Consider the following 26693-nt stretch of genomic DNA (forward strand, 5'->3'; position numbering starts at 1 on the left):
TTGGGGCTGTCAGGCCGCGGAGCGCGCGGAGGGCCGGGCTGGACGGAGGCCGGGAGGCCGGGGCGGCGGGCGAGCAGCTCGGCGGGAGGCGGGCGCCCGGAGACGCGGCTGGGGCCCGCGCGGCCGGGGCGCCGTCCCAGGGCAGGGCTGCCCGGCCCCGGCCCCGGGCCGCCCGCGCTCCCCATGAAAAACCAGCTCCGCGGCCCCCCAGCGCGGGCGCACATGTCGGCCTCGGGGGCGTCGGCGGCTGGGGACACCGGGGCGGGGTCGGAGCCCGGTGCGGGATCTGGATCTGGCGCCGGCACCGGGGCAGACGCGGCGGCGGGCGCAGGGGCCATGCCCTGCAAGAGCGCCGAGTGGCTGCAGGAGGAGCTGGAGGCGCGCGGCGGCGCGTCCTTGCTGCTGCTCGACTGCCGGCCGCACGAGCTCTTCGAGTCGTCACACATCGAGACGGCCATCAACCTGGCCATCCCGGGCCTCATGCTGCGCCGCCTCCGCAAAGGCAACCTGCCCATCCGCTCCATCATCCCCAACCACGCCGACAAGGAGCGTTTCGCTACGCGCTGCAAGGCGGCCACCGTGCTGCTCTACGACGAGGCCACGGCCGAATGGCAGCCAGAGCCCGGCGCTCCCGCCTCGGTGCTTGGCCTTCTCCTGCAAAAGCTGCGCGACGACGGCTGCCAGGCCTACTACCTCCAAGGTAAGGGCGGCAGCGAGACCCAGTCTGGAATTGGGGCTCTCCCGTGGCTCCCGGATGCCCCCGACGGAGGCGGCTTTCACTCCCCGTGCCCGGCCTGTCCAGCCGGCGCCACGTCTCCCCCGCTCGCATCCTCCCCTCCAGGGCTCCCGGCCCAAGCTGTGCGGGTGTAGGCTGGTACAGTGGCCCCCTCTACATCCCTTTCCGGGCATGATCTGAGTGGGCTGAACAAACTTTTCCCCACTTGGGCTTTCCTTTTTTCCCCATTGTTGGGGCCATGGTAGCTCCCAGGTTCCCCTGGAGCCCGGCAAAGGAGGGATGGTCCCCTCCTGGGCACCAGTTCAGCTCCTCCAGCCTGGAATGGGTGTCCCTGGAAGGCCAGAGTTAGGACAGGAGCCTTTAATCACCACCCTCGCCCCTCCCAGGGCAGAGGGAGAGTTTGGGGGACTCTGGGCATCCCCGTGTGGGGCTTGTCACTGGGGAATCACCACCTCTTGGAAGTGCTTGGGGCAGGACTGTAAGGAGTGTCCCTTGCCCCAGCTCTGGTTTTCCGAGACCCCCAAGTCCTTAGCCAGTCACCCCAGAGGTGGTGGAAGGGGGAGGCAGCCCTGGGAGGCGAGTGACTGCAGCCGGTGTTTCCAATTAACATTCCAAAATGGCCTCTTGCTGGCAGCGGGGCGGGCAGACGGGAGGGGAGAGGAGGCCTGCGGCACCCTCGGGCGCAGGGCCCATGCTTAGCTGCAGCGCGCTCCCCATTTCTTGTCCCTGTAAAGCCCCCAACAGCCTCCCCTTCTGTGGGTCCAAGGCCAGGGTGGGGGTATCTTGGGTTCTAAGGTGGGTTATGGAAAAGGAGCCAGGACACCTTTTATGAACTTGCTCCTGCTGGGGGACAGAACCAGCCGATACCTTCACTACCCTCCCTGGCAGTGGTGGGAAGTGGGAGCAAGCACCAGATTCCCAGTCGAGGGCCCAGGCCCTCTGCCTCGAGCTGACCCAGATGCAGCTCTGGCCTGTGATCTCTTCTGTAAGAGGGTTTGCAAACCCAGAGGTATTGGCCTGAGATGGGGTTGTTTGCTTTCCTTTACTGCTTAGCAATTACCGAGCACCCATGGGTGCCTGATGCAGGGGAGCCGTGGAAGAGGCAGGGGCTGGATTCTGTCCTCAAGTGCCCTAAAGTCAGTGGTGTGGCTGGGGCCCTGAAGCCCTATGGGTTAGGGTATGGTGCTCAGGCATGTTACTTTACCACTTGGGGTCTCAGTTTCCCCATCTGTAATGTGGGCCACAGGACAGATGAGGAGCAAGCAGGAGAGAGAGGGTCCGTGTGTAAATACTCAGCACTGCCTGTGCTGTCCATTGGTGGTGGCGTGGTCCTTGCTGCGAGGAGCCCAGTTTGGGGACACTGGCCAGTGGCACTGTCGGTCTCACGCGGGCCCTGTCCACCCCTACCCCCACCCGGGGCCACAGGTGGTTTCAACAAGTTCCAGACAGAGTACTCGGAGCACTGCGAGACCAACGTGGACAGCTCGTCCTCGCCAAGCGGCTCACCACCCACCTCGGTGCTGGGCTTGGGGGGTCTGCGCATCAGCTCTGACTGCTCGGACGGGGAGTCAGACCGAGAGCTGCCCAGCAGTGCCACCGAGTCAGACGGCAGCCCGGTGCCGTCCAGCCAGCCAGCCTTCCCTGTTCAGATCTTGCCCTACCTCTACCTCGGCTGCGCCAAGGACTCCACCAACCTGGATGTGCTCGGCAAGTACGGCATCAAGTATATCCTCAACGTCACGCCCAACCTGCCCAACGCCTTTGAGCACGGGGGCGAGTTCACCTACAAACAGATCCCCATCTCTGACCACTGGAGCCAGAACCTCTCCCAGTTCTTCCCCGAGGCCATCAGCTTCATTGGTAAGAGCTCCTGCGCTCAGGCAGGGGGGGCAGGCCTGCGTGTCGAGATGTGTGGGGCTCTGGGTGTCGCCCATGCCTGGCTTGGGTACCTCTGCGCCTGTCGAGGCTTGTGTGCAGCCCTGCGTGTGCCAGCCTGTGCCAATGGGTGTACCGGGGCCCACTGTGAGTCACTGAGGCCCTCGGGGCTGGAGCAGGCCCCCGACCTGCGGGCTCTCCACAGCTGCTGGAGCAGCTTGGACTCTGCTGTCCAGACACCTTGGGTTTTCTGGCTGTGCTGTTTGGAGCTCAGCACACTCAAACGTCCCAGCTCTCAGACCTCCCACGGGTCTCACTTGCCTTGCGTCACACCTCAGCACATGTTTCTTGAGGACGGGCTGTCACGGTGCCTCTTTGGGCTCTACTGTGTACCTGAGGGGGCTGAAGGGTAGTCTGGAGCCAGAGGCCTACCCCAACCTGGCAGCTCTTGGGACGTGCTGACCCAAAGAGCCTCAGGGTGGCTTCAGATGTTCCCGGCAGCCTGTGGGGCTGGCTTGGTGTCCAGGCGGTGAGGGGAGGCAGAGGAAGGCCTCCCCCAGATCAGTGTGTCTGCCATCTGGCTCGGCGCCCTCTGAGCCCCTGCATCCGCAGCCTCGGCTGACTTCGGCTCCTTATCTCTGACCTCCCTGCCCGCTTCCTCCTCGGCCAGCTGGAAGCTATCAGTTGGCAGGTCACCGTCCCTGGCTCGGCCATCCCCAGGATTCAGGAAAGGGATACGGGATGAGGGGGTGAATGTAAGCCCTGGGCTCTCTGAGGCTGGTGACCAGTGTTCTGCCCAGCCTCCGGGCAGCGTTTTCCCCCTGGCGGCTGTGTCCAGTGGAGGGCGTTTTGGTGTCAGCTGGGCCGGGCTAGCTTTTAATAACAGGAAGTGGGAGGCTTCCCCGCCTCATCCGCTTACTGGGAACCAAAACTAGGTGCCTGGCTGGGAGGAAGGAAGGAAGCTGGGGCGGGGGAGGGCTTGTGTCAGGGGCTATCCGGAGCTTCCCGGCTCTGCCCCGAGGACGTGCCCAAGAGGGTATGGGTGCCACCTCAGCACTCGTGGTCTCCGCAGCTAGGTGTGGGGTGAAGGGGGTCCCCCACGACTTTCCAGGGCTGAGCCTGATTTGTAGGTGCTTTTATCCCTCTTGAAGGCCCCTTTACATCAGGGGAAGGGGACAGAACAGGGTATAGAGGTGGGGGGAACCTCTATATGTCACTCATCCCTGTGTGACAAGAGAAGGAAGTGAGGCTCAAAGATCCCACAGGACTTGGGGGTAGGGGGGGTGGGGGCGGAGAGGGGATGAAGCACCAGCCTCCCCAAGACCCAGCCACACCCCTTAAAGAGCTAAAAATAAAGCCAGCAGGAAGTGGTTGTACTTGGGATCACCTGGGTTTGGGTTTGGGGACCAGGCTTCCCCATTATCCTGATGGGGCTTTTCTCCACCACCCCCCTTATCCTGCCCCAAATTTCAAGATCCGACAACGTGTTCCACGTGAATTTGTGGCATCTGTCTCTTCCCCTGCTGGTCTTGCCCCAGTCGGTCCCCGAGTCTGGATGAACCACCTACTGCATGTTCAGCCCTGGGAATCCTCACGTGGGATTGGGAAAAGGGAAGTCCTGCCAGGCCCGAGACAGCGCGCCCCCGAGGAGCGGTCTGTGAACCTCCGCACCTCCTGCAGGAGTGGGCCCGGCTCCCGGGGCTCAGGCGGGAACCACGTGGGCCCCAGGGCTGCCTCTCGTTCATCTCTGTCCCCAGCACAGCCATGGCACAGCGGTGCAGCCGCCCTCGGGTCTTGGGGGGGGAGCATAGGACTGAGTTGGTCAGTGGCTCAGCCAGCATGTGAGCTCCGAATGCATGTCAGGAGCCTGGCGCCACACTGAGGAGGGTGCGGGGAGAGCTGACGGAACTTGAGTGGCTGTGCTGGGAGGTGTCACTGGCACACAGGCCGGGGAACAGTCTAGGAAGTGGGCCCCACTTAAGCTCCACTGGTGAAACTAGGCTTGGCCCTGGTCCCCCATCTATTCAGGAGCAGGACTCAGGCCCCCAGGGACTGGCTGGGCCCAGTCCAGAGCTGAGCGTTGCCTGCTGGTCCCATGTGGAAGGGCCTCCATGACGCCCATGGCCCAAGGAGGCTATCGGGGCACCCCTGGAGCTGCCCCAGGAGGTGGGCTAGCAGGGGTGAGTGCTGCCTGTTAGCAGGAACCCTCGTGTGGCCTTGTCACTGCGTGTGTCTGCCTGTCTCATTGATCAGATAACCTTGGTGGCCATGCTGCAGATGACCCGAGAGGACGCAGGTGACTCTAGCACACAGTTCTAGCAGCAGGAGGACTGGCAGCAGGCACAGGGCTCACGGAGCCCTCCCTTGGCTCAGGTCTCTCTACTGGCCCTGCGAGTAAACAGGTCTGTCCGACAGAGCAGAAACCGAGGTGCAGGCACGTCAGCTGGACTGTGGCAGAGCCCCTCCATGCTCACGCTCTTCACCTTGACCCCAAGTTGCTGTCCCACCCGCCTGGGACTTCACCAAGTCCCTTGAGAGTCTGGTGGCACCAGTCCCTTGCCATGCCCCTCTCTGTGCCCGACCCGCGGGAGCTCCCTGGAGGAGGCACCAGCCTGACCCATGCCCGTGTATTGCAGACGAGGCCCGCTCCAAGAAGTGCGGGGTCCTGGTGCATTGCCTGGCGGGCATCAGCCGCTCGGTGACCGTCACAGTGGCCTACCTGATGCAGAAGATGAACCTGTCGCTCAACGATGCCTACGACTTTGTCAAGAGGAAAAAGTCCAACATCTCACCCAACTTCAACTTTATGGGGCAGCTGCTGGACTTCGAGCGGACGCTGGGGCTGAGCAGCCCGTGTGACAACCACACCCCCAGTGAGCAGCTCTATTTCTCCACACCTACCAACCACAACCTGTTCCCACTCAACACGCTCGAGTCCACGTGAGGCCGGGGGCACGGGGCGATGGGCCAGCCCCTCCCGGGCCCCCACAGGGCCCGCCGGCAGGGCCCAGGCCTGCCGCCTCTGGCCCGAGGAACCCAGACATCACCTGTGCCGAGGTGAGCTCCCCTCAGTGTCCCACAGCCAGGCCTCCACCGGCAGGACTTTCCGGAGGGGCCCGAGGCGATCAGACACATGGCTTTGGGAGTCCCTCGGGGCCTCTCCTTGTCCCAGGACACTCCTTTCTGCTGATGGCTCAGCCAGTTTGGCTGTTTTTTTAAAAGACACATCCACGGACCTGAGTTTACTTTTTACTTTTGGCAGGTAAACCCAAGCTTCCTGGAGCAGAGAGCGTGTTGAAGCTCTGTTTGATTGCTCTTTTCTGTAATGGAAAGTGTTATTTTCAGGCTACATGCAACAGTGGACTGTATAAACCAGTATTTCATCCCTTTCTTGATCCAGTGAGAGAGAGAGAGAGGTGTTATCAGTTTGTTTTTCTTCCTATTTCAAAAAGCAATTCTTGAGTTTTTGTTTCTGTTTTAATGGAAAAGACAAACCCCATGTTGATCTTGACCAAATGCGTTTTGCACATGTGTGAAGCCTCCGTTTCTGCAGCGGCCCTTAAAGGGGTGGTTCGCTGCTCCCAGCAGGGGTCTCCCAGGCCTGCCCGTATCTCCCGCCTCGGCCGAGCCCACCTGGCGCTGCATTTGCCTGTGATGCCCGCTGTGAGTGGTGGGCTGGACGGGTGACCTTTGCCTTCTCTGCCCACCCACTTGTCCTCTGGTAGTCCCTGCAGACCACCCCAGGCAGAAGAGGAGGCCACAGGGGACTGCCAAGCAGTAGCATTAACCCTCTGGGCTCAGCCCTGAGGAGGGCCCCAGGCCCTTTTTATCCACTACTTCTGTCTCTCTCTCTCTCTCTCTCTGGCTGAGGGAGCAGGCCCAGTGGCTGGGGAAGTTTAGGTGGAGGGCGCAGCCCTGCCTCCCAGGTCTCCTCCTCCACCCTGGCTGTTGCTTGGGTTCCAGCTGCCACTCCCAGCCCCTCAACCCGTGGAAGCCGGCCCTGTGCGCACCTTGCCCATGCCTTGGGTTAAGAAACTCATCCATTTCAGCCCCGGGGGGTGGGGGATGGGGCAGCAAGGGCGGACAGGGAAAGGGGTGTGAGGCCTGTCCATCCCGCCACCCAAGCCTGCTGTCCACAGAGCAGAGCCACGGGTCCGGTATCCTCTGGTTCCGTTCCTTCTCCAAGCTCCATTTTCCCGGGTGGTGGAGCTGCATGGGTCCTAGGGAGGGCCGGGGTCCCTGAGCGAGCCAGCACTCGGCGTGTGAGCGAGGCCACGGAAACCCTGCCCCAATGCATCTTACCTCACAGGGCTGGTTTTCAGGGATTCTTCAAGGCAGCAGGTGAAAATCTTGCCACAGTTGAGAAATTGACAAGAAGCTTCCATGTTGTGTACATGGTTCTCTTTCTCTCTTTTTTACCTTTGAAAAGAAAAACCCAGAAAAACGCATCAGATTTGTGTACATGAGGGTATGCCAACAAGGGTGGCCAGTTTTGCTTTATGATCTTATGAAGGAAAATTTGTGACCCTACATACACACACACACACACACACACACATATATATATATATATTCCCGAACGGGACTTTGTTTATATTGCAAATAAATATTATTTTTTCTTTAAAATGAGTGGTGTCTGATAAGGGCCAGGGCAATGAGGAGAAGCACTATGGCCATATCCGGGGGCCTGCTGGGCACTTACTGGGACTGGTCAGAGGCGCCCAAAGCTGGGAGGAGCAGCTGGGGTGTGGGTCGGCAGGGACACTGGGGCTTTGGCCCCCTGGGTGACAGGAGAGCGAGGCGTGGAGACGTTCCGTGCGCCAAGGTCACACAGCAGAGCCCTGCTTGCCCAGACACACCCAGCACTGCCCGCCCGGAGGCTGCCCAGACCGCCCAGCCGCCCCAGGTCCTGACTGGCCCCCGCAGCCCTGGCCCTTCCTCTTGCTGCTCTCGGGGATGGGACATGGGCTGTGCATCTGTCAACCTCACTCTCCCCCACACCATCCCTAGGATGCCTGCAGGACCTGATGCTGGTCAGTGAGTGGGCCAGCCCCACGGGAGCCAGGTCCCTCGGCCCCCCTGAGCCACAGCATCCATTTCTGTACAGTGGGGCCAACACACCCCGATGCCTGGTGTGTTCCCGTTCAGGCATGATGAGCCTTCATTTCCTGGTCTTGACCTGGGCCTCCAGGGGGGCCTGGTCCATGGCTGGCTTCCCCAGGGCAGCTGAGCAGCAGCCCTCTAGACGGGCCCCTCTGGAGGCTTCAGACTCAACCCTGGGGGAAGCAGGGGACACGGAAGGGGCCTGGAGGGATTGGAAGGCCATGGCCTGGGGACGGAGGCCCCTAGTGGGCCCACAGCCCCACATCAGAGACAGGGAACTGGGAGCCCCGCTGCAGGGGCTTCACCTCTGACCGAGTTGGCCCCAGTCGGGAACCTGGGGGTCTGGGTTGCTGACTCCCATCTCCCCATCTCTGCTGCCCCTCCCCCGCCCCGCCCCCCCTGCCCCCGCCCGGCATTATCCCTTCTGCTGTGACCAGCACTGGACTGGCTCCAGGTGGCAGGTAGGTGGGCACAGCGGGAAGAGTGACTGATTCAGCTGCTTCCTTAGGACCCCCCACCTTGGGGCCATCCAGGCTCCCTCCTGTGTCCCGCCCCATCTCGCCATGAGTTACATCCAACAGTCCAGTCTTGGCCTCACTCGCCTATGGTGAAGGCTGCGTGGTTCGAGCCCCAGCTGCGTGGCTGTCAGCCTTCTCATCTTCCTTTCTTTGGCTGCGCTGGGTCTTGGTTTCGGGACTGGAGATCTAGTTCCCTGAAGGGAGGAAACCTGGGGCCCCTGCACTGGGAGCATGAGGTCTCAGCCACCAGACCACCAGGGGGAAGTCCCCAGCCTTCCCATCTTTAGAACTGGGGAACACCAGGTCTGAGGAGTGGGAGGAGGCAGTTCTCAAAGTGTCGGCAAAGGGGTGGGGGCTGCTTTTGCTCGTGGGCTCCCTTGGGCCTGGGTCCTTCTGTGCCAGGGGCAGGCACGGGGGTGGGGGCCTGAGCAGGCAGAGACTGGACCTTTGTTCCCTCTCGCTGCCCTCCGCCTGGGCTGGGGAAGCCCGCGGGTGCTGGGCTGGGGGCTGGGCCCTCAACAGCCCGAGTAAGTGCCTGGCAGTGCCGGCGTGCCCAAGCACAGGGCTGGGGGGGCGGTGGGGGGGAGCGGCAGTCTCCTCCGGAGCCAGTCCTCCAGCCAAGGGCTTAGGGGCAATGCCTCCTACGCAACCCTAGGCCTGGGGGCCTCTCTGACCCTCTGTCCTCATCCGCAGCAATCCCCACCTCACTGCCTGCCTGGCTGAGATGGAGACGGAGGGACAGGGCACAGCTGGGGCCCTGGGTCCTTGCTCTGACCTTGGCCTAGGCCACACCCTGTCCCCACGCTGGGTCCCAGGTTGTGCGTCATGGTCCCTCACTCAGCGCTTGCGATTCCAGTCTGTTTTGGCCGTGCTGTCCCCGACGCCCCGTGGGCCCCGTCCATCGCAGGCGTCTCTGGCTGAGGTCCGGCCGCCAGCGGGGCTCAGGGACGCCCGGCCCCCTCTCTGTGCCCACAGTCCATCTCTCTCCTCCTGCCCCTCTTTTTTTTGGCCTCCCTTTGGGTTCCCGTTCCTGTCCCCATCTCAGCCCGGGCCCCCGAGGACCCCCTCATCCACTTAGCGTTCAGCAGGAGGATCTGAGCCACTCACTCCCTCACTTGCACATTCATCCAGCAGCCATTTCCTGCGCCAACCGGGCACATGTGTCCAGGAGTGGGAACATGCCTGAGGGAAGCTCAGTGACGTCAGGCTGGGTGGCAGGATAATGGGGCCTCGACTGTCCTACGATATATGAATCAGGTGCAACAGCAGGAGTGACTAAGGCTGGACACAAGAAAGAACTTGTAACCTGTGGAGGAGTCACCTTGAAGTGGGTGTGACAAGGAGACCACAAAAGGGATGAACTCTCTCTCGGGTGGTCCTGCGCTGGGCCTGGGGCAGAGGGAGGCAGCCCTCAGGAGAGGGGCCACTCCCCTTCCCTCAGGGCCGCTCCCCAGAGTGCAAACACAGTCATCCCCAGTGAATGGGGCAGGGCGGGGGCAGGCGGCAAGACTGTGCTGGAACCTGCCGCCACCGCCCGGCACACGCAGGCTGGCCCCCGGATGCTGTGTCTGCAGCGGGCAGGCCCTCCGCATCAGCGCCGATGTGGCCGGGAACACAGGGACCCACAGCTGAGTCCTTACCAGAAGCCAGAGACGCTGAGCAGAAGCAAGGCCTGCCCACCCTGCTCCCCCGTCTTCTCACCCAGGGGCTGGGAGCCTTCTCCCTCTGGCCCTGGGGAGGACCAGATCCACGAGCACGTGCGCACACACGGCCCCCTCATTTCTCAGACAAGACAAGCCCGAGCAGGTCTCAGGGTGATGAAGGAGCCGCCTGCCTCTGACTCCAGCCTCCTCTCATCAGGGTGTGGCCGGTGAGGTCATCCCTTCCCAGGCAAGGCCATTACAGACCATCATTAGCGACTCCCCAGGGGTAAGATGAGGCCTCAGCCCCACCATCTCTGGCTATGGGCCAGATGAGCCCTGATGGGCGACAGGGGATGCCAGCCCCTGCCAGATCCACTTTGCTCAGGCAGGCAGTCCCCTTCCCGGGGCTGCTCCGTCACCTACCCCCATGGCTTCTGTGCATCTGGAGGAACCCCATCCACCGGCTCCACACCCACACCTCCTTCTCCAGTCCCAGGGCCCTTCCGCCCCTGCTGCAGGCCAAAGAGGAGTCACAGCCCCTTCTCCAGGGCTGGATGGGCCAGGAGGGGAGTGGAAGGATGTGGTCCAGAGGACAGGGGAGCCCCTAAAGAGCTTTAAGCCCAGGGCTGGCAAGATCTGGTTGTCCCTAGAAAGACCCCCTAGAATGTAAGTTGGTCCAACTACTGTGGAAAACAGTATGGAAGTTCCTCAGAAAACAGAGAGAGAATTACCGTAGGATCCAACAGTCCCACTCCTGGGCACACACCTGGGCAAAAGTATAATTCAAACAGATACACACACGCCTATGTTCACAGCAGCACTATGCACTAGTCAAGACACGGAAACGACCGCTATGTCCACTGACAGATGGACGGGTGAAGACGACGAGGGGCACACACACCACAGAACACCACGCGGCCATGAAAAAGAAGGATATCATGCCGCGCGCAGGCACACAGACAAACCCAGAGGATAGCACGCTGAGTGAAGGGAGTCAGAAAAAGACAAATGCTCTACCACACCACTACACGTGGAGTCTAAAACACAACCCACGTGAACCTATCTATGATGAAATGGACGCAGAGAACAGCCGGGTGGCGGCTGCCAAGGGGGAAGGGGAGGAATGCAGCGGGAAGCCGGGGGTAGTGATGTACGCGTTTGTACACAGAGGGACAAACAACAAGGTCCTACTGGAGAGCACAGGGAGCCGTAATCAGCATCCTAAGATAAACTGCAGTGGAAAAGCGTATTTTAAAAGGAATGCGTGTGTGTGTGTGTGTGTGTGTACATATAGAGCTGAATCACTTTGGTGATACAACAGAATTTAACACAGCATTGTAAATCAACCATACTTCAATTAAAAACCATTGTTAAATTTTTTTTTTTTTTTTAAAGAAAGAGCCTCTAGTTTCTGAGTGGAGAACAGGCTAAGGGGCAGGTGTTCAGGACAGGGGACCCTGAGGAGGCTAGGATGGTCAGGGTGCACGCTGGGGCTGGACCACTGTGGCCTGGGGGGGGCGGGGAGACGACTCAGGGCCAGCAGACGTGTGTGACTTAGCAGGACCCTGTGGGCCTTTCCAGGACAGACCCACCCCCTGCCCCCAGCATATCCTCTGCTGTAGCTCCTCTGTGAAGCACCCAGATAATACTGTCAGATGCACATTTCCTGAGTTGTTTCACAGATGTGAAAACCACCCACCAAATGGAAGATGTTAACGACCTGGTGACCGTGAGAACAGCAGCCCCTAGACCTACTGGCTCCTAAGGATGGGTAACGTTAGCCCCTCTGACACTGTCCCGTGACCTCACCGTCAACCAGAGAATCACGCACAAGCTGATCACACAGCCTGCCGACTCCCCTCCCTCACCTGGCCTTTCAAAATGCCTCACTGAAACCCTGCGGGGAGGGGAAGGGTCTTGAGTGCCAGCCACCCCTTCCCTTGTATTGGCGCCTGCAATAAACACTGCCTGTCCTTCATCACAACCCAGGGTCAGCAGATGGGCTTCACTGCGCACAGCAAGCGGACCTGGGCTTGGTTCTGGCCACTGGAGTCCCTGCTCCCCTGCCCCCACCCTTCACTGTGCCCCGCACGCTGAGACCACCAGCGTCCTCCCTTGTATTGGACAGCACAGACTGGAGGCCCCTCCCAGAGCCTCAGTTTTCTCACCTGTACAGTGGGCTTGAGAACTGTAGTTCTAAGAGGAGATGGCAGGATGAAGGGTCTTCCTCTCAGGCCCTGGGAACACGAGCAGAGGGTGATGCTGATTTAACTGGGGCCGCCCCCTGATGGGGGGCACCGCCCGGGGCTGGCCACTATTGACTCCTGTGTGATCCTGGACAAGCCTCCTCCCCATTCCAGGTCCTCGGGTTCCCTGATGAGAAAAGTGACCCAGGGGACCCACTCCCAGACCCTCAGTTCTGTCCCAAGCCCTGGACAGCCAGGCATCAGGAGTCGCCTAGGAGTCAGTGCCCAGCCTGGGGAGAAGGCCACGGTCCCGGGCCAAGAGGCTTTGGCTGGGGTGGGGGTGCCTCTCTCTGCCCAGGAGAGCCCTTTGCTGCAGCCCCTTGAGGACGTTTGCCCCTTCTGTCTACCTGCCCAGAGGACTCCCTGCAGTGTCCCTGACCCAAGGTCCAGAAAAACTCACAGAGAGCTGCCAAGCGCGCGGCCCCGGGGGAGCCCTGGCCTCTGCTCACAGCTCCACGGCCTGCTCCTCCTAGTCCCAGCCTGTGTCTGGGGAAGCTTCGATCGTGGAGCCTGAGTGTCTTCTGGGGCCATCAGGAAGGGCCTTGAGCTCAGCCTGCTCCCCGCACTCTATCCCTTTGCTCCGCTTCCTACGTCTCTTGCCCAAAGACCCTCCTCACTAGCCCCTGAGTTCCCCAGCCCTGTCCCTCCTTGGCCCTGCACCCACGGGACCCCGTCTGTCCTCTGCTCACACTGGCCCCAAACCTAGGCTTGCCAGGAGCTGCTTCTCTTCCGGCCCCGCTGGAGCCTGGCATGGGGGCTTGGGAAGGTGCTCCTGGACGGGAAACAGCCGGAGTAAGGCCTGGCTCCCGCTTTTCCTCGAACTACCTGGAGCCAGGCCCCGGCAGCCCCGTCCTCTGCGTCCCCCGCCCCGGTCACTCGGTGCTCGGGCTGCCCTGCCTTTTCTCTGTCCCATCGGCACGTGTGGGCTGGGACCCTGGGTGCAGTGTTTTTACACTGCAGACTCTTTTCTTGGGCCTTAGGCCTGGAAGCGGCATTTCCGGGTCAAACACCTGTGCTCTACTTTTTCCAGTTGGTTTCTGAAAGGAAAGCAGGACCGTTTGTCTTTAACTTTTGGCCATGATTGCTTCTAATTCAGAGAAGCCGTGTATCTGCAGTGCCAGGCACTCAGCAAGGCACTGGGGGCCGAGTCATAGGGCCAGAGGCTCCAGCTGCCCCTCAAAGCTGTTCTGCCTGGGAGTCTGGCTGGCATCTGATCCTCCGGCATTTCTAATTGCAGTAAGACTAGTGATAATAACACAGCCGCATGGCCCTCACTCTGGGCCAGTGTCCCTCTGAACTTACGTGATAAACTCATGTAATCCTCCCTGCAGCCCTGGGAGGGAGGTGCTGGCCGTCCCTGATGGGCAGATGTGGAAGTCAAGCTGCGGGGGGTCCACACTGGGGCCTGGGGCCCGTCTGGCTGACTCTTCTCACGGGAAGAGCCGATCTGACCCCGCGCTGGACCTCTTTCTTTCACTCCAGCCTTTGTGTTCTATTGCTTTTGCTACAAGTAAGAGCGCTGCCTAGGGGACCTCGCTGGTGGCTCAGTGATAAAGAATCCATCTGCCAGTGCAGAGGACCTGCGTTCAATCCCTGGTCCGGGAAGACCCCACACGCTGCGGGACGACTGAGCCCGTGTGCCACACCTGCTCGCCTGTGCTCTAGAGTCCGTGAGCCCCAGCTCCTGAAGCCTGCGCACCCAGAGACCGAGCTCTGCAGCAAGAGAAGCCACTACGGTGAGAAGCCCGCGCACTGCAACTGGAGAGCTGTCCCCGCTCCCCGCAACTAACAAGACCCAGCACAGCCAATAAATAATTATTTTTTAAAATTTTACAAAAGAAAAAGGAATGCTGCCCATAGCCTGAAATATACAGGCTAGCCCATTCTCAGGGCTCTGATTTTTACAGGTGTAACACTTTCCCATTCATACAGAGATAGAAAGCTGTGTAACGGAGAATCACATTTGTCTTATTGGAAGTTTACAGGATGTCATGACCTGAGCTCCAGGGACAGCCGAGACCGAAGATCTGACACCAGGTTTGCAACAGCCAAGCACACCCCCTCCCCTTTAAACACAAAAGAAGCCCGAATTCTAACTCCAGTGAAGTGGTTCTTTGGGATTCTAGTCCACTATCTTCTCAGTCTGCTGATTTTTTAAAATAAAGTCACTATCCTTGTAGCAACAACTCACTTCTCGATTTACTTGCCTACTGTGTGGCCAGCAGTACAAGCCTGGACTCAGTACCACTCAACTACCCCAGGGCTGAGCTCCACCGAGGCTTGGGGTCTCTGACCACTCCCAAGCCTAACACCACCTGGGCTCCCACCAGAGCCGACCACAGGAAAGCAGCATCCTAAGGGAGGGAGCCTGTACCCCCAACCTTCCTGAAGGGACTACCATGCATCTGTGGGTTCCCGGGGCCAGGTGGGTTGGGGAGGCAGAGGAAAAATGCTGGCAACATCTTGGGAGGCTGTCCCAGAGTGCACAGCCTGGAGGGGCAGAGGCTCAGGGACACGCAATTCTAATAGGTAAGGCACCTAGGGATTAGATCTGGTATACAGAGTGCCTGAAGAACTATGGACGGAGGTTCATAACATTGTACAGAAGGCAGCGATCAAAACCATCCCCAAGAAATGCAAGAAAACAACGTGGTTGTCTGAGGAGGACTTACAAATAGCTGAGAAAAGAAGAGAGGCTACAGGCAAGGGAGAAAAAATTAAGATCGTGGCATACGGTCTCATCACTTCACGGCAAATAGAAGGGGGAAAAGTGGGAACAGTGATAGAAAGTGTTACACCCAACTGAATGCAGAGTTCCAGAGAACAGCAAGGAGAGAAAAAAAAGTCTTTTTAAAAGAACAATGCAAAGAAATAGAGGAAAACAATAGAATGGGAAAGAGTAGAGATCTCTTCAAGAAAACTGGAGATATCAAGGGAGCACTTCATATAAGGATGGGCACAACGTAGCACAGAAACTCAAGGACCTGACAGAAGCAGGAGAGTTTAAGCAGAGGTGGTGAGAACGCACAGAAGGACTATACAAGGAAGGTCTTCATGACCCAGATAACCACGGTGGTGTGAGCACTCACCTAGAGCCAGACATCCTGCAGTGTGAAGTGAAGTGGACCTTAGGAAGCATTACTACGAACGAAGTTAGTGGAGGTGATGGAATTCCAGCTGAGCTATTTAAAATCCTAAAAGATGCTGCTGCTAAAGTGCTGCACTCAATATGCCAGCATATTTGGAAAACTCAGCAGTGGCCACAGGACTGGAAAAGGTCAGTTTTCATTTCAATGCCAAAGAATGTTCATACTAGACAATTGCGTTCATTTCACATGATAGCAAGGTTATACTCAAAATCCTTGAAGCTAGGCTTCAGGAGTACATGAACTGAGAACTTCCAAATGTACAAGCTGGGTTTAGAAAAGACAGAGGAACCAGAGATCAAACTGCCAACATCCACTGGATCGCAGAGAAAGCAAGGGAATTCCAGAAAAACATCTATTTCTGCTTTACTGACTATGTCAAAGTGTTTGACTGTGTGGATCACAACAAACTGGAAAATTCTTAAGAGATGGGAATATCAGATCACCTAACTGGTCTCTTGAGAAACTTATATGCAGGACAAGAAGCAACAGTTAGAACCAGACATGGAACAACAGACTGGTTCCAAACTGGGAAAGGAGTACATCAAGCCTCAATACCGTCACCCTGCTTATTAAACTTCTATGCAGAGTACATCATGCGAAATGCCGGGCTGGATGAAGCGCAAGCTGGAATCAGGATTGCTGGGAGAAATATCAATAACCTCAGACATGCAGATGACACCACCCTTATGGCAGAAAGTGAAGAGGAACTAGAGAGCCTCTTGATGAAGGTGAAAGAGGAGTGAAGAAGTTGGCTTAAAGCTCAGCTTCAAAAAATTAAGATCGTGGTGTATGGTCTCATCACTTCATGGCAAATAGAAGGCGGGAAAAGTAGGAACAGTGACAGGTTTTATTCTCTTGGGCTCCACAATCACTGCAGATGGTGACTGCAGCCATAAAATTAAAAGATGCTTGCTCCTTGGAAGAAAAGCTATGACAAACCTAGACAGTGTATTAAAAAGCAGAGATATCACTTTGCCGACAAAGGTCCATACAGTCAAAGCTACGGTTTTTCCAAGTAGTAATGGATGGATGTGAGAGGTGGACTATACTGAGCGCTGAAGAATTGATGCTTTTGAACTATGGTGTTGGAGAAAACTCTTGAGAGTACCTTGGACAGCAAAGAGATCACATTAATCAATCCTAAAGGAAATCAGTCCTGAATATTCATTGGAAGGACAGATACTGAAGCTCCAATACTTTGGCCACCTGATAAGAAGAGCCGACTCACTGGAAAAGACCCTGATGCTGGGAAAGATTGAAGGCAAAAGGAGAAGAGGGCGGCAGAGGATGAGATATTTAGATAACATCACTGACTCAATGGACATGAGTTTGAGCAAACTTGAACAAACTCTGGGAGACAGTGAAGGACAGGGAAGCCTGCTTGGCATGCTGCAGGTCACAAAGAGTCAGACACAACTGAACAACAACAACAGGGCATCTAGGAGGCTCCCCGCAGAAGGGGACATCCTGCAGCAAAGGTCCCGCCTCCAGCTGTTTCTGGACAAGCTATTTCCTCACCCTGAATACTCTGCATCACCATCACTCCCTTCAAATGGCCACACCTGTCTACCGTCTCCCTAAGCGAGGCTCAAATGCCTCCGCCTGCAGGAAGCCTTCCCAACTTCTCCCCGCAGCTGACGTTCTGGTGCCTCCTCTGGCTCCCACAGTTCTCTGTGCAGAGCCATCCCCCTGGGGGCCTCGATGGCCAGGGTGCTAACTCATCGGCCCTCTGGGCACTGCCTGGGGCACCTCTGGGAACCTGCCCGGCTCAGGACATCAGGCCTGTGCACACAGACATGTGTCCCCAGGGAACACACCGCGCTGTGTCCTCACGCTGCTGGCTGCGTGTCTGCCTGTGGAGATGCTGAGGAGGTGGGACTGGGCCCCTCTGCACCCGGCAAGAGCTCTGGCCTCTGCAGCCTCTGTGCCCACCATGGTCGCCTGTCCTCCCCTCTGGTTTCAGCCAGAACTCATGTTTATAAATACCTGCCACCGTGACAGCTAAGTAGAGGGGTCTGGAGGCCACACTAATTGATTAATTAAACCCTTTCGGTTAATTAGCTCTGTCCCTCCAGGGAAAAAAGCCTAGAGCTGGAGCCAGAGCCTCCTCTGGGCTAGGGGAGGGTCTAATTAGCCTGGGTCAAGCTGAGCCTGATGCCAGCTGATGGGGGCAGTGGAGAGCCCTGGAGGAGAGAAAGTCTGGGTACTGGGGCCAGGGGGGCCACGGTGGGAGGGTGAGGGGGCCCCAGCTTGGGTGTGAACCAGCCCCTCCCAATCACCCTGCCCAGCCTCCTGGCTCCTCACCTGAGCCCCAGAGGCCAGGTGGACCAGGAGGAGGAGGGGGGGCGGTGGTGAACTGGAGGGGGCAGGATCTGTGGGAGCAAAGGGGTGGAGGCTGACCCTGGGAAGATTTCAAAGGGCCTTTACTTGGTCACCTCCCCACACGGGCTAAGAGAGACTCCAGTCTCTAAAGGGGCCTCTTGCCCTTGGCTTCTGTAGCACAGTAAGGGCCCTGAAGGGCAACATAAGAGCTAGAATCTTCTCTGGATGTGGAGGACATGGTGGGCTTGAGGCCGAGGAGGGACCTGATCAGTTTGGGTTTTAGAAAGATGTGGGGTGTGGTGGGGGGTGGGTGGGGGTTGTGCTCAGGGGAATGGATTAGAGAGCAGGAGAGGGGTGGGAGCTGCAAAGAGGTGGGGCTTCAGTGTCCAGAGAGAGCGGGGGTCCACCAGGCATGCAGACTTGTGGGGAGGTAGGTCTGGCCTGGGTGTCAGCAGACTGGCTGCTAATGCCCTGTGGTCTGGGCCACCCAGTTTCTTCTCTGGGCCTCTCTTCCCTAAGCTGCAAGGGTCAGGGAGGGGTTCCCAACATCTTGGGGTGTGTGGTCAGGCCTGTCTCCTCGGCCTAGGGTGAAGCACCTGCTTCACTTCACCTCGGCTTTCCCAGAACCCAGGCGTCCTGCCCAGCAGGGCTCCCATGTCTGCGAAGAGCCTAGCCCCCAGCACCGTGACATCGGACTCAGCCCCGTGGAGCTCGGGACGGATGGGCACCTCCGGGTGGATACCTGTGCCGGCCCAGCCCAGGAGGGAGCTGGCCCCGGGAGGGGAGGCCGCAAGCCCGGGACACTCCGCCTGCCGTGCGGCAGGCAGGGCTGCAGGCTTGGCAGGCGGCCGACCCTGGGCTGGTCCTCCAGCTCCCCGAGTGGCCGTCCAAGTGGGAACAATGACCCTTTCACGTCACGCCTCCTTCAGTCACAGCAATTTTGGCGCCACGGGACAAAGGGGCCGTTTCATCATTGTTGGGCTGGATCAACAGCCCGCCCTCCCTGAGCCCCACTGCCCCCGCCCAGCCCAGGCTCCCGGGCCGGGGAGGCCGACCGCCCAGCTGGGCCAGAGCCCAGCAACCCTTTCCCCACTGGCTCAGCCACATCCGTCCAGAGACCCTCTCGCCTTCCTGGCCTTTTGCCCCTTTGGGCTCAGTCGGAGATGAGCCAGAGGCACGCTCTAGGAGCCCCTGAAGACCCCAGGTTCTGCCCCCTCCCAAGCCTTAGTCTCCCTTCAGTGGCTGAGATGGACTCCCAGGCTCCATCGACATCTGCTACCCTGCCCCTGAAGGGAGGACATCTCACTTGTGTTCCTGCCCCAAGCCAGCACCAGCCCTCAGTGAGAGCGCCAAAGTGGGGAGAGGGCCCTGGCCCACGGGTGGGGAAGCAGGGGAGGCCCTTGGTCTGAGTCCTCGCCAGGCCTCTGCTCCCATATGGCCCTTCTGTGGCATGAGCCAGCTCAAGATCCCTTCAGCTCATCCTTGGGCAAGCCTCCCTCCACGCGGGGCTGGCCCAGAGGCCAGGGCACATGCTCCCCACCACAGCCCTGCCTCCAGCCTCCTCCTGTTAGGGCCTGGGGACCGGAACCTGAGCCCCCAGACCTCCTCCCTTCTCCAACTGGCCAGAGTGTGCTGGGGCTTCCTGAGAGGGAGAGCGCTGGGGCCTTAGGGAGGAGGTCCCAGGCTGGGGATGGGGACAGAGACTGTGCCTCCTACCTGCTGAGTCAGAGCTGTGTCAGAGAGAATCCAGACCCCTGGGGCCCCGGGCACTGCCCCAGAAGCAGGGCTGCGGGACAGGTGGTGACCTCATGGCGGGTGTCCCAGCCCTGGGGCTGCAGGCAGCATGGTGTTGGTAACCCACCCCCAGTGGACTGCAGGGGGCTCCAACTGCTGGGGGCCACCAGGGGATGGGGAGGCAGAGAGCTCAGCCAAGGCCAGGGGGTTGGGGGTCACCCCTGGCTGCACCTGCATGAATCAACTGTTACTGCACCCGGTTCTCGAGAAGTCCCTGTGCTGTGGGCCCAGATCAGCCCTTCTGCTCAAGGAGGGCACAGGCTCTACCAGGTGGGCTCTTTCTCCAGGACCCCAGGAGTGGGACCCCAAACTGGGAGGGGGAAAGCCAGGGGCACGTGAGTGCTGCAGTTTTCCCCACTTTACAGATGAGAATCCTGAGGCTCAGAGGGTGAAGTGATGTGTCTAACCACACAGTTGCAGAGCAGAGACTCGGCCACCAGGCAGGAAGGAGCCAGGGTCTGGGGCCGGTCTCGCCTGGCATCTGGGTGCAGGAAACAGGCTGGCTGTCCAGGGCAGATACCGTGTGTATGGCTGCAAGGAAGCTGCAGGACCAGGCCTGCCTCCTGGTTCCTACAGCTGCCTGCCCGCCCAGCCCCGCCCCGCCCGGCGGCACCGCACACACGCTGCCCATCTGCCCTGCTCACTTCCTCTGACTAAGACTAAAGAAGCCCTCCTTCAGGGCACTGGAGCTGGCACCCGCCAGCAGGAAATGCCTGGCCCTGCCCTCCCCAGCGCCTGCCTGTCCCGAACCCCCCGCCCCATCTGGACTCCCAGGAACATGTTGGGGCGGGGCCGCTGCCCTGGGTGGAGGGGGCCAGGCTCACTGGGAGTGGAGATGGATGCTCTCCCACACGAAGCTGGCCAAGGGCCCCTTCCGGCTTCAGAATCCCTGGAGCCCGAGGTGTCCCCCAGCCCACTCAAGCCCGGGACCCCGGGAGCGGGGGAAGGGTTGAACCCCCGCTACAACTCCAGTTGCAGAAGACCAACACCTGGGCTCTGAGCACAGTTTCAACTTTTTTCGACTCCCAGGCAGCCTCTGAACTCTGTCCTCCCAGATGCCTGGGGGGAAGTGGGAGCCTGGCCTGATGATACTGGGGCTCCTAGGATCCCTGATGACCATCAGGGTAAAGTGGGGGTCTGGGGTGGGGCTTCTACCAACTTCTAGCTCTAGGTGGGCTCCAACACCACTTTCAGTCCAGGCTCAGGCCCTGGCCACAGTCAGCACCTGCCCAAGTGGGGTCTGGACTAAGCCACCTGAGGCCCGAGGGAGAGGCTCAGCTGCCGGAAGGGCCGTGGGCCTGCAGCTGGGTTCCTGCACCCTCTGGACCTTGGTCTCCCCAGCTGCACACATTGGTTGGACTCACTGAGGGCTGCTCCCAGTTCTGACACCCTGAGTTCTTGTATAACACCTGCTAAGCCAGATGAACCATGGTCTGTTAGTCAGCAGATGATGGGCTCAAAGAGTCACCTCATTTGACTCAAGGGTCCTGGGAGGACCCCTCTGTCCTCAGCCGGCCTCTGACCTCCCAGGACGGGTCACTCTGAGGAGCACACAGCACCCCTCAGCCCCAGGACTCCCGAGAGCCTCCGTGTAGGTGTGCATCCCTCCGTTGCCCTGGACTTGGTGACCGGCTCAAAGCTGTGTGGGCCAAGGCCATCTCTGCCTTCTCTGGACCTCAGCTGCCACCGCTGTGCTGAATCTGTTCCCTTTCTGGGGGCTGTGGCCAGGATCAGAGTTGTCTCCTGAACAAGGGGCTGTGGAAACACCCAAGCCGGGGTGACCCAGGGGATGAGTTCTCTGGCCCAGATGGAGTCTCACTTTGCAGACTGCTCTGCAGTTCCACCTTCAGAAGTGATCTTTCATTTCCCTGAGCCTCACTCCAGGGGATAACAAAGATACGTGTCTCAGCAGGTGTGGGAGTGACTTGTCTGAATCACCAGGCCCCAGGGACAGTGGGAGCAGCTGTTACTGGGTTTGGCTGCTGGGAAGTGGGGAAGCTCCCAGACACCCTCAGAGCCTCTGGCCCTGGGCTGACAGTGGACCCCCAGGGCCTCGCCCCACTGGGGAAAGGCCCCCAGAACAAACCTGCAGGCGCTGCCCAAGCAGCCACACCGCAGGGTGGGCCCCTGCCTGAGGAGGACGGAGGGGGTGGACGTGCCGCCTTGAAGGAGGGGGACGCAGTCTGGTGACCCTGCAGGTGGGGGGAGGAGTGGGGTACTAGGCCACTCTGTCCAGGGGGAGGGCAAGGGGGGGGGCGGTCAGGCCCTCTGGAAGATGGCCTGAGGCCTCTCTCCTCTGCCAGCAGGACTCTGCATGCTGTGATCTGAGCCTGAACCTCGGCTGGAGGGAGTCCTGGCGTCTCAGCCAGTGGACTCAGCCATGCTCCTCCCTCCCAGGAAAATGCTGCCTCCTGGGTATCTGGGGCCAGTAGTGACCTCCGCCTGAAGCTGAAGACCTCACATCAGCTCTCCAAACTCCTCTACCAGGCTCCCATTTTACTGTGAGAGTGGAAATCCAAGGCCAGAGAAGTTCAGTTACTTGGAGTTTGGGGTAGCAGCTGCCCACACATCAACCCTTGCCTGGGAAAGAATGATGGAATTGGGGTGCTTTATCCTTGGGTCAGGCTCAGTCCCAGGGAGGCTTCTGGACAAGGTTACCTCATGGCCTGGCTACACACACACTCCCTTCTGTCCCTAGCCAGCTTGCCTCCTACCTGGCTTAGCACTGCCTCCTCCAGGAAGCCACCGGGATATACTCAAGTTCCTTCACTGTGCCCACCACCCCCTAATCAGTGCTGTCAGAGCCTGTCTACCTGTGGGGCTCCCATGAGACTGCAGGAGGGCAGGGCTGGTTTGCATAGCCCTGAGTCCCGACAGACGGAAGGGGGAGTCCTTCTATCATGGGGGGACTCCAAGGGACTTGGAGTATGACACCAGTATGACAGCTTCCAGAGCAGTGCTGGGTCACAGATATGACTACCTCACAACCTGCCAAGCACATGGACCTGGAGACGTTTTCTGAAGGCCATCTAGCTGCTGGTGTCAAAAGGCCTAAAAATATGCACAGCCTTTAACCCAGCAGATCTGTACCTGGGAATGTTTCCTAAGGAAATAGCCACTTGAAGGAGAAGCAGTGAGCCTCTAGTTTGCTCTCTGGGCCTCAGTTTCCCAGGCTGCACAAACATGTGACCATCACACCTCATTTGTGCTGTGATCCACCCAGGCAGACACGACACAATCCTCTTCTACAGGGCTCCAGATAACCCTACAGTTCTCCAGATAACCCTACCAATCTGGCAGAGCCCCCTTCTTATTTACAGAACGTAGGGCGTCCGGTGAGGGGGTTCAGGAGAGCAGGCCCACTCTGGGGCCAGCTCTGCAAGCTATGGGAAGAAACTGCCCTTCCGGAAGCTGCTTCTCTCATGCTTGGGGTGGGGGTGGGGGGGTCAGGGCCACCATGTCTATAAGCAGGACCTTGTTCTGTGGCCTTGAAGCCACTACCCTGGCTCCTACAAGTCCCAGAAGCTGGTGCCCAGCCTCCCCCAGGGGACTGCCTCCTTCCGGAGGAAACAGCGCTCTGCTCACGCCCACTGCCCTTCCAGAGGATGCTGCCTCCTGTGCCTGGGTCACTGCATGGGCCTCTGTCCCCATCCATGGCCCTTCCCTGTCCTCTCTCTGGGGCTCAGGCCATCTTTCTCCCTAGCCACGCAGCTCTCAGAGCCCCCTCCACCAGGAAGCTGGCTCAGATTTCACCTCTGGGAGCCCCACACCCTGTTACCCTCCCACGGGACAGTCATCATGAGACAGGAGGGAAAGAGCAGGACAAACACGAGATACATAAAGCAGGGACACAGCTATTGGGATGCAAAAAAGACCAAATGGAACCAGCTGAAACCAAGGTGGCTTGAGAATAGTCTGGTCATTGACTGAAAATCACTCCCCCTTATGCCTTAATAGTTCCAAGACGAACCATAAAAGGTCAAAAAGTGGGCAGTGGCCCAATTCCTGGAAAATCCCCACCATTCCCTGAAATAGTAAGAATATTTCTCCCACTTGTTAGCGATGAAATGACTTATCCCATAAACACCCATGAGCCCCAGGCCTGCTCTCTAGTTCTGCGCTGGTCCACATTCTGCCTATGGAATGTATTCCTCTCAGTAAACGTGCCTCTCTGCTTTTCTCTGGCTCCATCTTGAATTCTTTCCTGCGTGAAGCTGAGGACCCTCACTTGGCAGTGGCCTGTCCCAGTGACTTCTGTGGGTCCCAGGACGTGACACTTCCCTCTCCTGCAACATCTTCTGTAGTGACCATGAAGGGACCTCAAAGGGCATAATCTTGCCCTACTTGTTGGGCTACAACTCCCGTGGCCAGGACTGAGGATTCTGAGACGTGAAAACCAAGTAGCCACTTAGGTGACTTGGCACAGTCCACAGCACCTGGCAGAGACCAGCCCTCTGGCTAGTAAGGAGCCTGCCAAGCCTGAGGCTCCTCTCTGCTGGCTGTCTCTCCTTCTCCTTACCCACCTTCTGGTTAAATCACTCCATCCCTTTGGACTTGAGAAGATCCATGAGACAAGCACCCGACACAGCAAATGAGTGGTGACCTCACTGGGCGAGTTTTCCCTCTGTGGCTCCTTGAGCCCGATTCCCCTGCCTACCCATTCTCAGTTCATTTCCAAGACCCAGAACTGCATCCAGGGGCCCAAATAGAGGACTACAGGAGCACCCACTACATTTGGGGCCTGACCTCACTGCAGCCCTGAGCAGAAGTCACAGGTGGCCACGTCCCTCAACGGATCACAGACTTACATTCATTCACAAAATCCATCAGCCAAGGGCAGGGATAGTCCCCTCCTCCTGCTCCACTCTTCCTGACTTCTTAGATTGTCGGCTGGCCCTTGGCCTCCCTGGCCAACTTGGCCACAGGCCAGGCCTTGTCTCTGTTTCACGGCTGTACAGAGGGATCCCTCCTTAGTCTTCCCTGGAAAGTCCCATGACATTAATACTACATACACAGAAAACTCTAAAAATTCCACACACACACACACACAAACTAGTAGAACTTATAAACAAACTCAGCAAGATAGCAGAACATAAGATTAACATTCAGAAATTGGTTGTATTTCTTTACACCAACGATGAAATACTAGAAAGGGAAAGTAAAAAAATTAGCTTTTAAAATCATACTCCTATAAAATATTAATACTTCAGAATTAATCTAAGGATGTGAAAGACATGCTGAGAACTATAAAACATTAATAAAGTAAACTGAAGATGACTCAAAGAAATGGACAGATATCCTATTTATAGGAAAGATTTAATATTGTTAAATTAAACAATTAAACAATTAAAATTGTTAAACAATTAAACAATTAAAATTGTTAAAATAGCCATACTACCCACAGCAATCTACATACAGATTGAATGCTATTCTTATTGAATTATCCACAACATTTGTCACAGAACTAGAACAAGCAATTTAAAACTTTATGTGGAACCATCAAACACCTAGAGTTGCCAAAGCAATCCTGAGGGAAAAAAAAAAGACTCTCCCAGACTTCAAACAATACAAAAAGCTACAGCACTCAAAACAGTGTGGTACTGGCACAAGAGCAGACATATGGATAAACGGGAAAGAGCAGAGAGCCCAGAAACAAGCCCACGTATCTAAGGCCAACCAATCTTTAACAAACGAGTCAAGAATATACAACGGGAAAAGGACAGTCTCTTCAGCAGTTGGTGCAGTTGGACAGTCACATTAAATCAGTGAAGTTATAACACACCCTCACATCATGCACAAAAATGAACTCAAAGTGGCTTCAAGACGTCAACATAACACACGACACCATAAAACTCCTGGAAGACAACGTAGGCAAAACATTCTCTGACATAAATTATACCAGGGTTTTCTTAAGTCAGTCTCCCAAGGCAATAGAAATAAAATAAAAAACAAATGAAGGACTTCCCTGGTGGTTCAGTGGGAAGGAATGGTCCGGGAAGATTCCACATTCCTTGAGGCAAGTAAGCCCAAGCACCGCAACTACTGAGCCTGCGTGCTGTAAGTACTGAGCCTGCGCACCTGGAGCCTGTGCTCCACAGCAAGGGAAGCCCCTGCAGTGAGAAGCCCACGCACCACAACCAGAGAGCAGCCCCACCTGCCACAGCCAGAGAAAGCCCACGTGCAGCGATGAAGATCCAGCGCAGCCAAAAAATATATGAATAGTTATTAAAAGAATAATGTATTTAAAAATAATAAACAAATGAGACCTAATAATACTTACAGACTTTTGCACAGGAAATGAAGCCATAAATAAAGCAAGCAACCTATGGAATGGGAGAAAATATGTGCAAGTGACATGGCCAACAAGGGCTTAATCTCCAAAATAAATAAGCAGCTCATACAACAACAGCCACAACAAAAATCAAACCCAACTGAAAAATGAACGGAATATCTACACAGATATTTCTCCAAAGACAAAATACAGGTGGCCAACAGGTGCATGTAAAGATGTTCAACATCACTAATTATTAGAGAAATGCAAATCAAAACTACAGAGGTCCTACCACACACCTGTCAGAATGGCCATTATTAAAGACTATTCAAGTAACAAATGTTGGACAGGATACAGAGAAGGGGGAACTCTCCTACACTGTTCTTGGGAACATAGGTTGGTGTGGCCACCAACAGTATGGAGAGTCTTCAGAAAAGTAAAAAGAGAATTACATATGATCCATATGATTGCTCCATCCCACTCCTGGGCATATATCCAGGCAAAACTATAATTCAAAAAGATACATGCACCCCTATGTTCATAGCAGCACTTTTCACAACAGCCAAGACACGGAAACAACCTAAATGTGCATCAACAGATGAACGGATAAAGATGTGGTACATACACACGATGGAGCACTGCTGCTGCTGCTGCTGCTAAGTCGCTTCAGTCATGTCCGACTCCTAGCGACCCCATGGACTGCAGCCCACCAGGCCCCTCTGTCCATGGGATTTTCCAGGCAAGAGTACTGGAGTGGGGTGCCATTGCCTTCTCAGCCATTAAAAAGAAATCCTGCCATTTGTAGCAACATGGATGCAACTAGAGACAGTCATACTAAGTGAACTAGGTCAGAAAGAGAAAGACAAATACCTATGATATCACTTAGATGCTGAACCTAAAATATAACACAGAGACTGGATCAAAATGGCAGAGGAGTAAGATATGGAGCTCACCTTCTCCCACAAATACATCAAAAATACATCTACATGTGGAATGATTCTCACAGAACATCTACTGAATGCTGGCAGAAGACCCA

The 26693-nt window shown here is 57.3% G+C and overlaps 1 protein-coding gene and 1 long non-coding RNA gene across 2 annotated transcripts in view; one reads left to right on the forward strand and one right to left on the reverse strand.

The window, feature by feature from the left end:
- On the forward strand, nt 1-7237 carry DUSP7 (dual specificity phosphatase 7). The gene is made up of 3 exons (XM_086367738.1): nt 1-700; nt 2162-2596; nt 5248-7237. The coding sequence occupies exons 1-3, from the start codon at nt 184-186 to the stop codon at nt 5553-5555; spliced, it is 1260 nt and encodes a 419-aa protein (XP_086223864.1). The 5' UTR covers nt 1-183; the 3' UTR covers nt 5556-7237.
- Nucleotides 7238-12034: 4797 nt separating this feature from the next.
- Nucleotides 12035-26693, reverse strand: part of LOC147348432 (uncharacterized) — a 107820-nt gene continuing 93161 nt past the window's right edge. Inside the window, exon 7 of the long non-coding RNA XR_015151582.1 lies at nt 12035-12112. This is a non-coding gene — a long non-coding RNA (uncharacterized LOC147348432). The remainder of the gene's footprint in view (nt 12113-26693) is intronic.

The sequence above is a fragment of the Bos grunniens genome, chromosome 22, assembly GCF_055505025.1.
Source record: "Bos grunniens cultivar Pamir isolate PY7600 chromosome 22, Bosgru_T2T1.0, whole genome shotgun sequence".
Lineage (NCBI taxonomy): Eukaryota > Metazoa > Chordata > Mammalia > Artiodactyla > Bovidae > Bos > Bos grunniens.

Excerpts from the sequence above, each read along its gene's own strand:
- DUSP7 (XM_086367738.1), top strand. The coding sequence starts at position 184 with ATGAAAAACCAGCTCCGCGGCCCCCCAGCGCGGGCGCACATGTCGGCC. Across the intron at positions 701-2,161 it reads CCAGGCCTACTACCTCCAAG|GTGGTTTCAACAAGTTCCAG; the intron begins GTAAGGGCGGCA and ends CCGGGGCCACAG. Across the intron at positions 2,597-5,247 it reads CGAGGCCATCAGCTTCATTG|ACGAGGCCCGCTCCAAGAAG; the intron begins GTAAGAGCTCCT and ends CGTGTATTGCAG.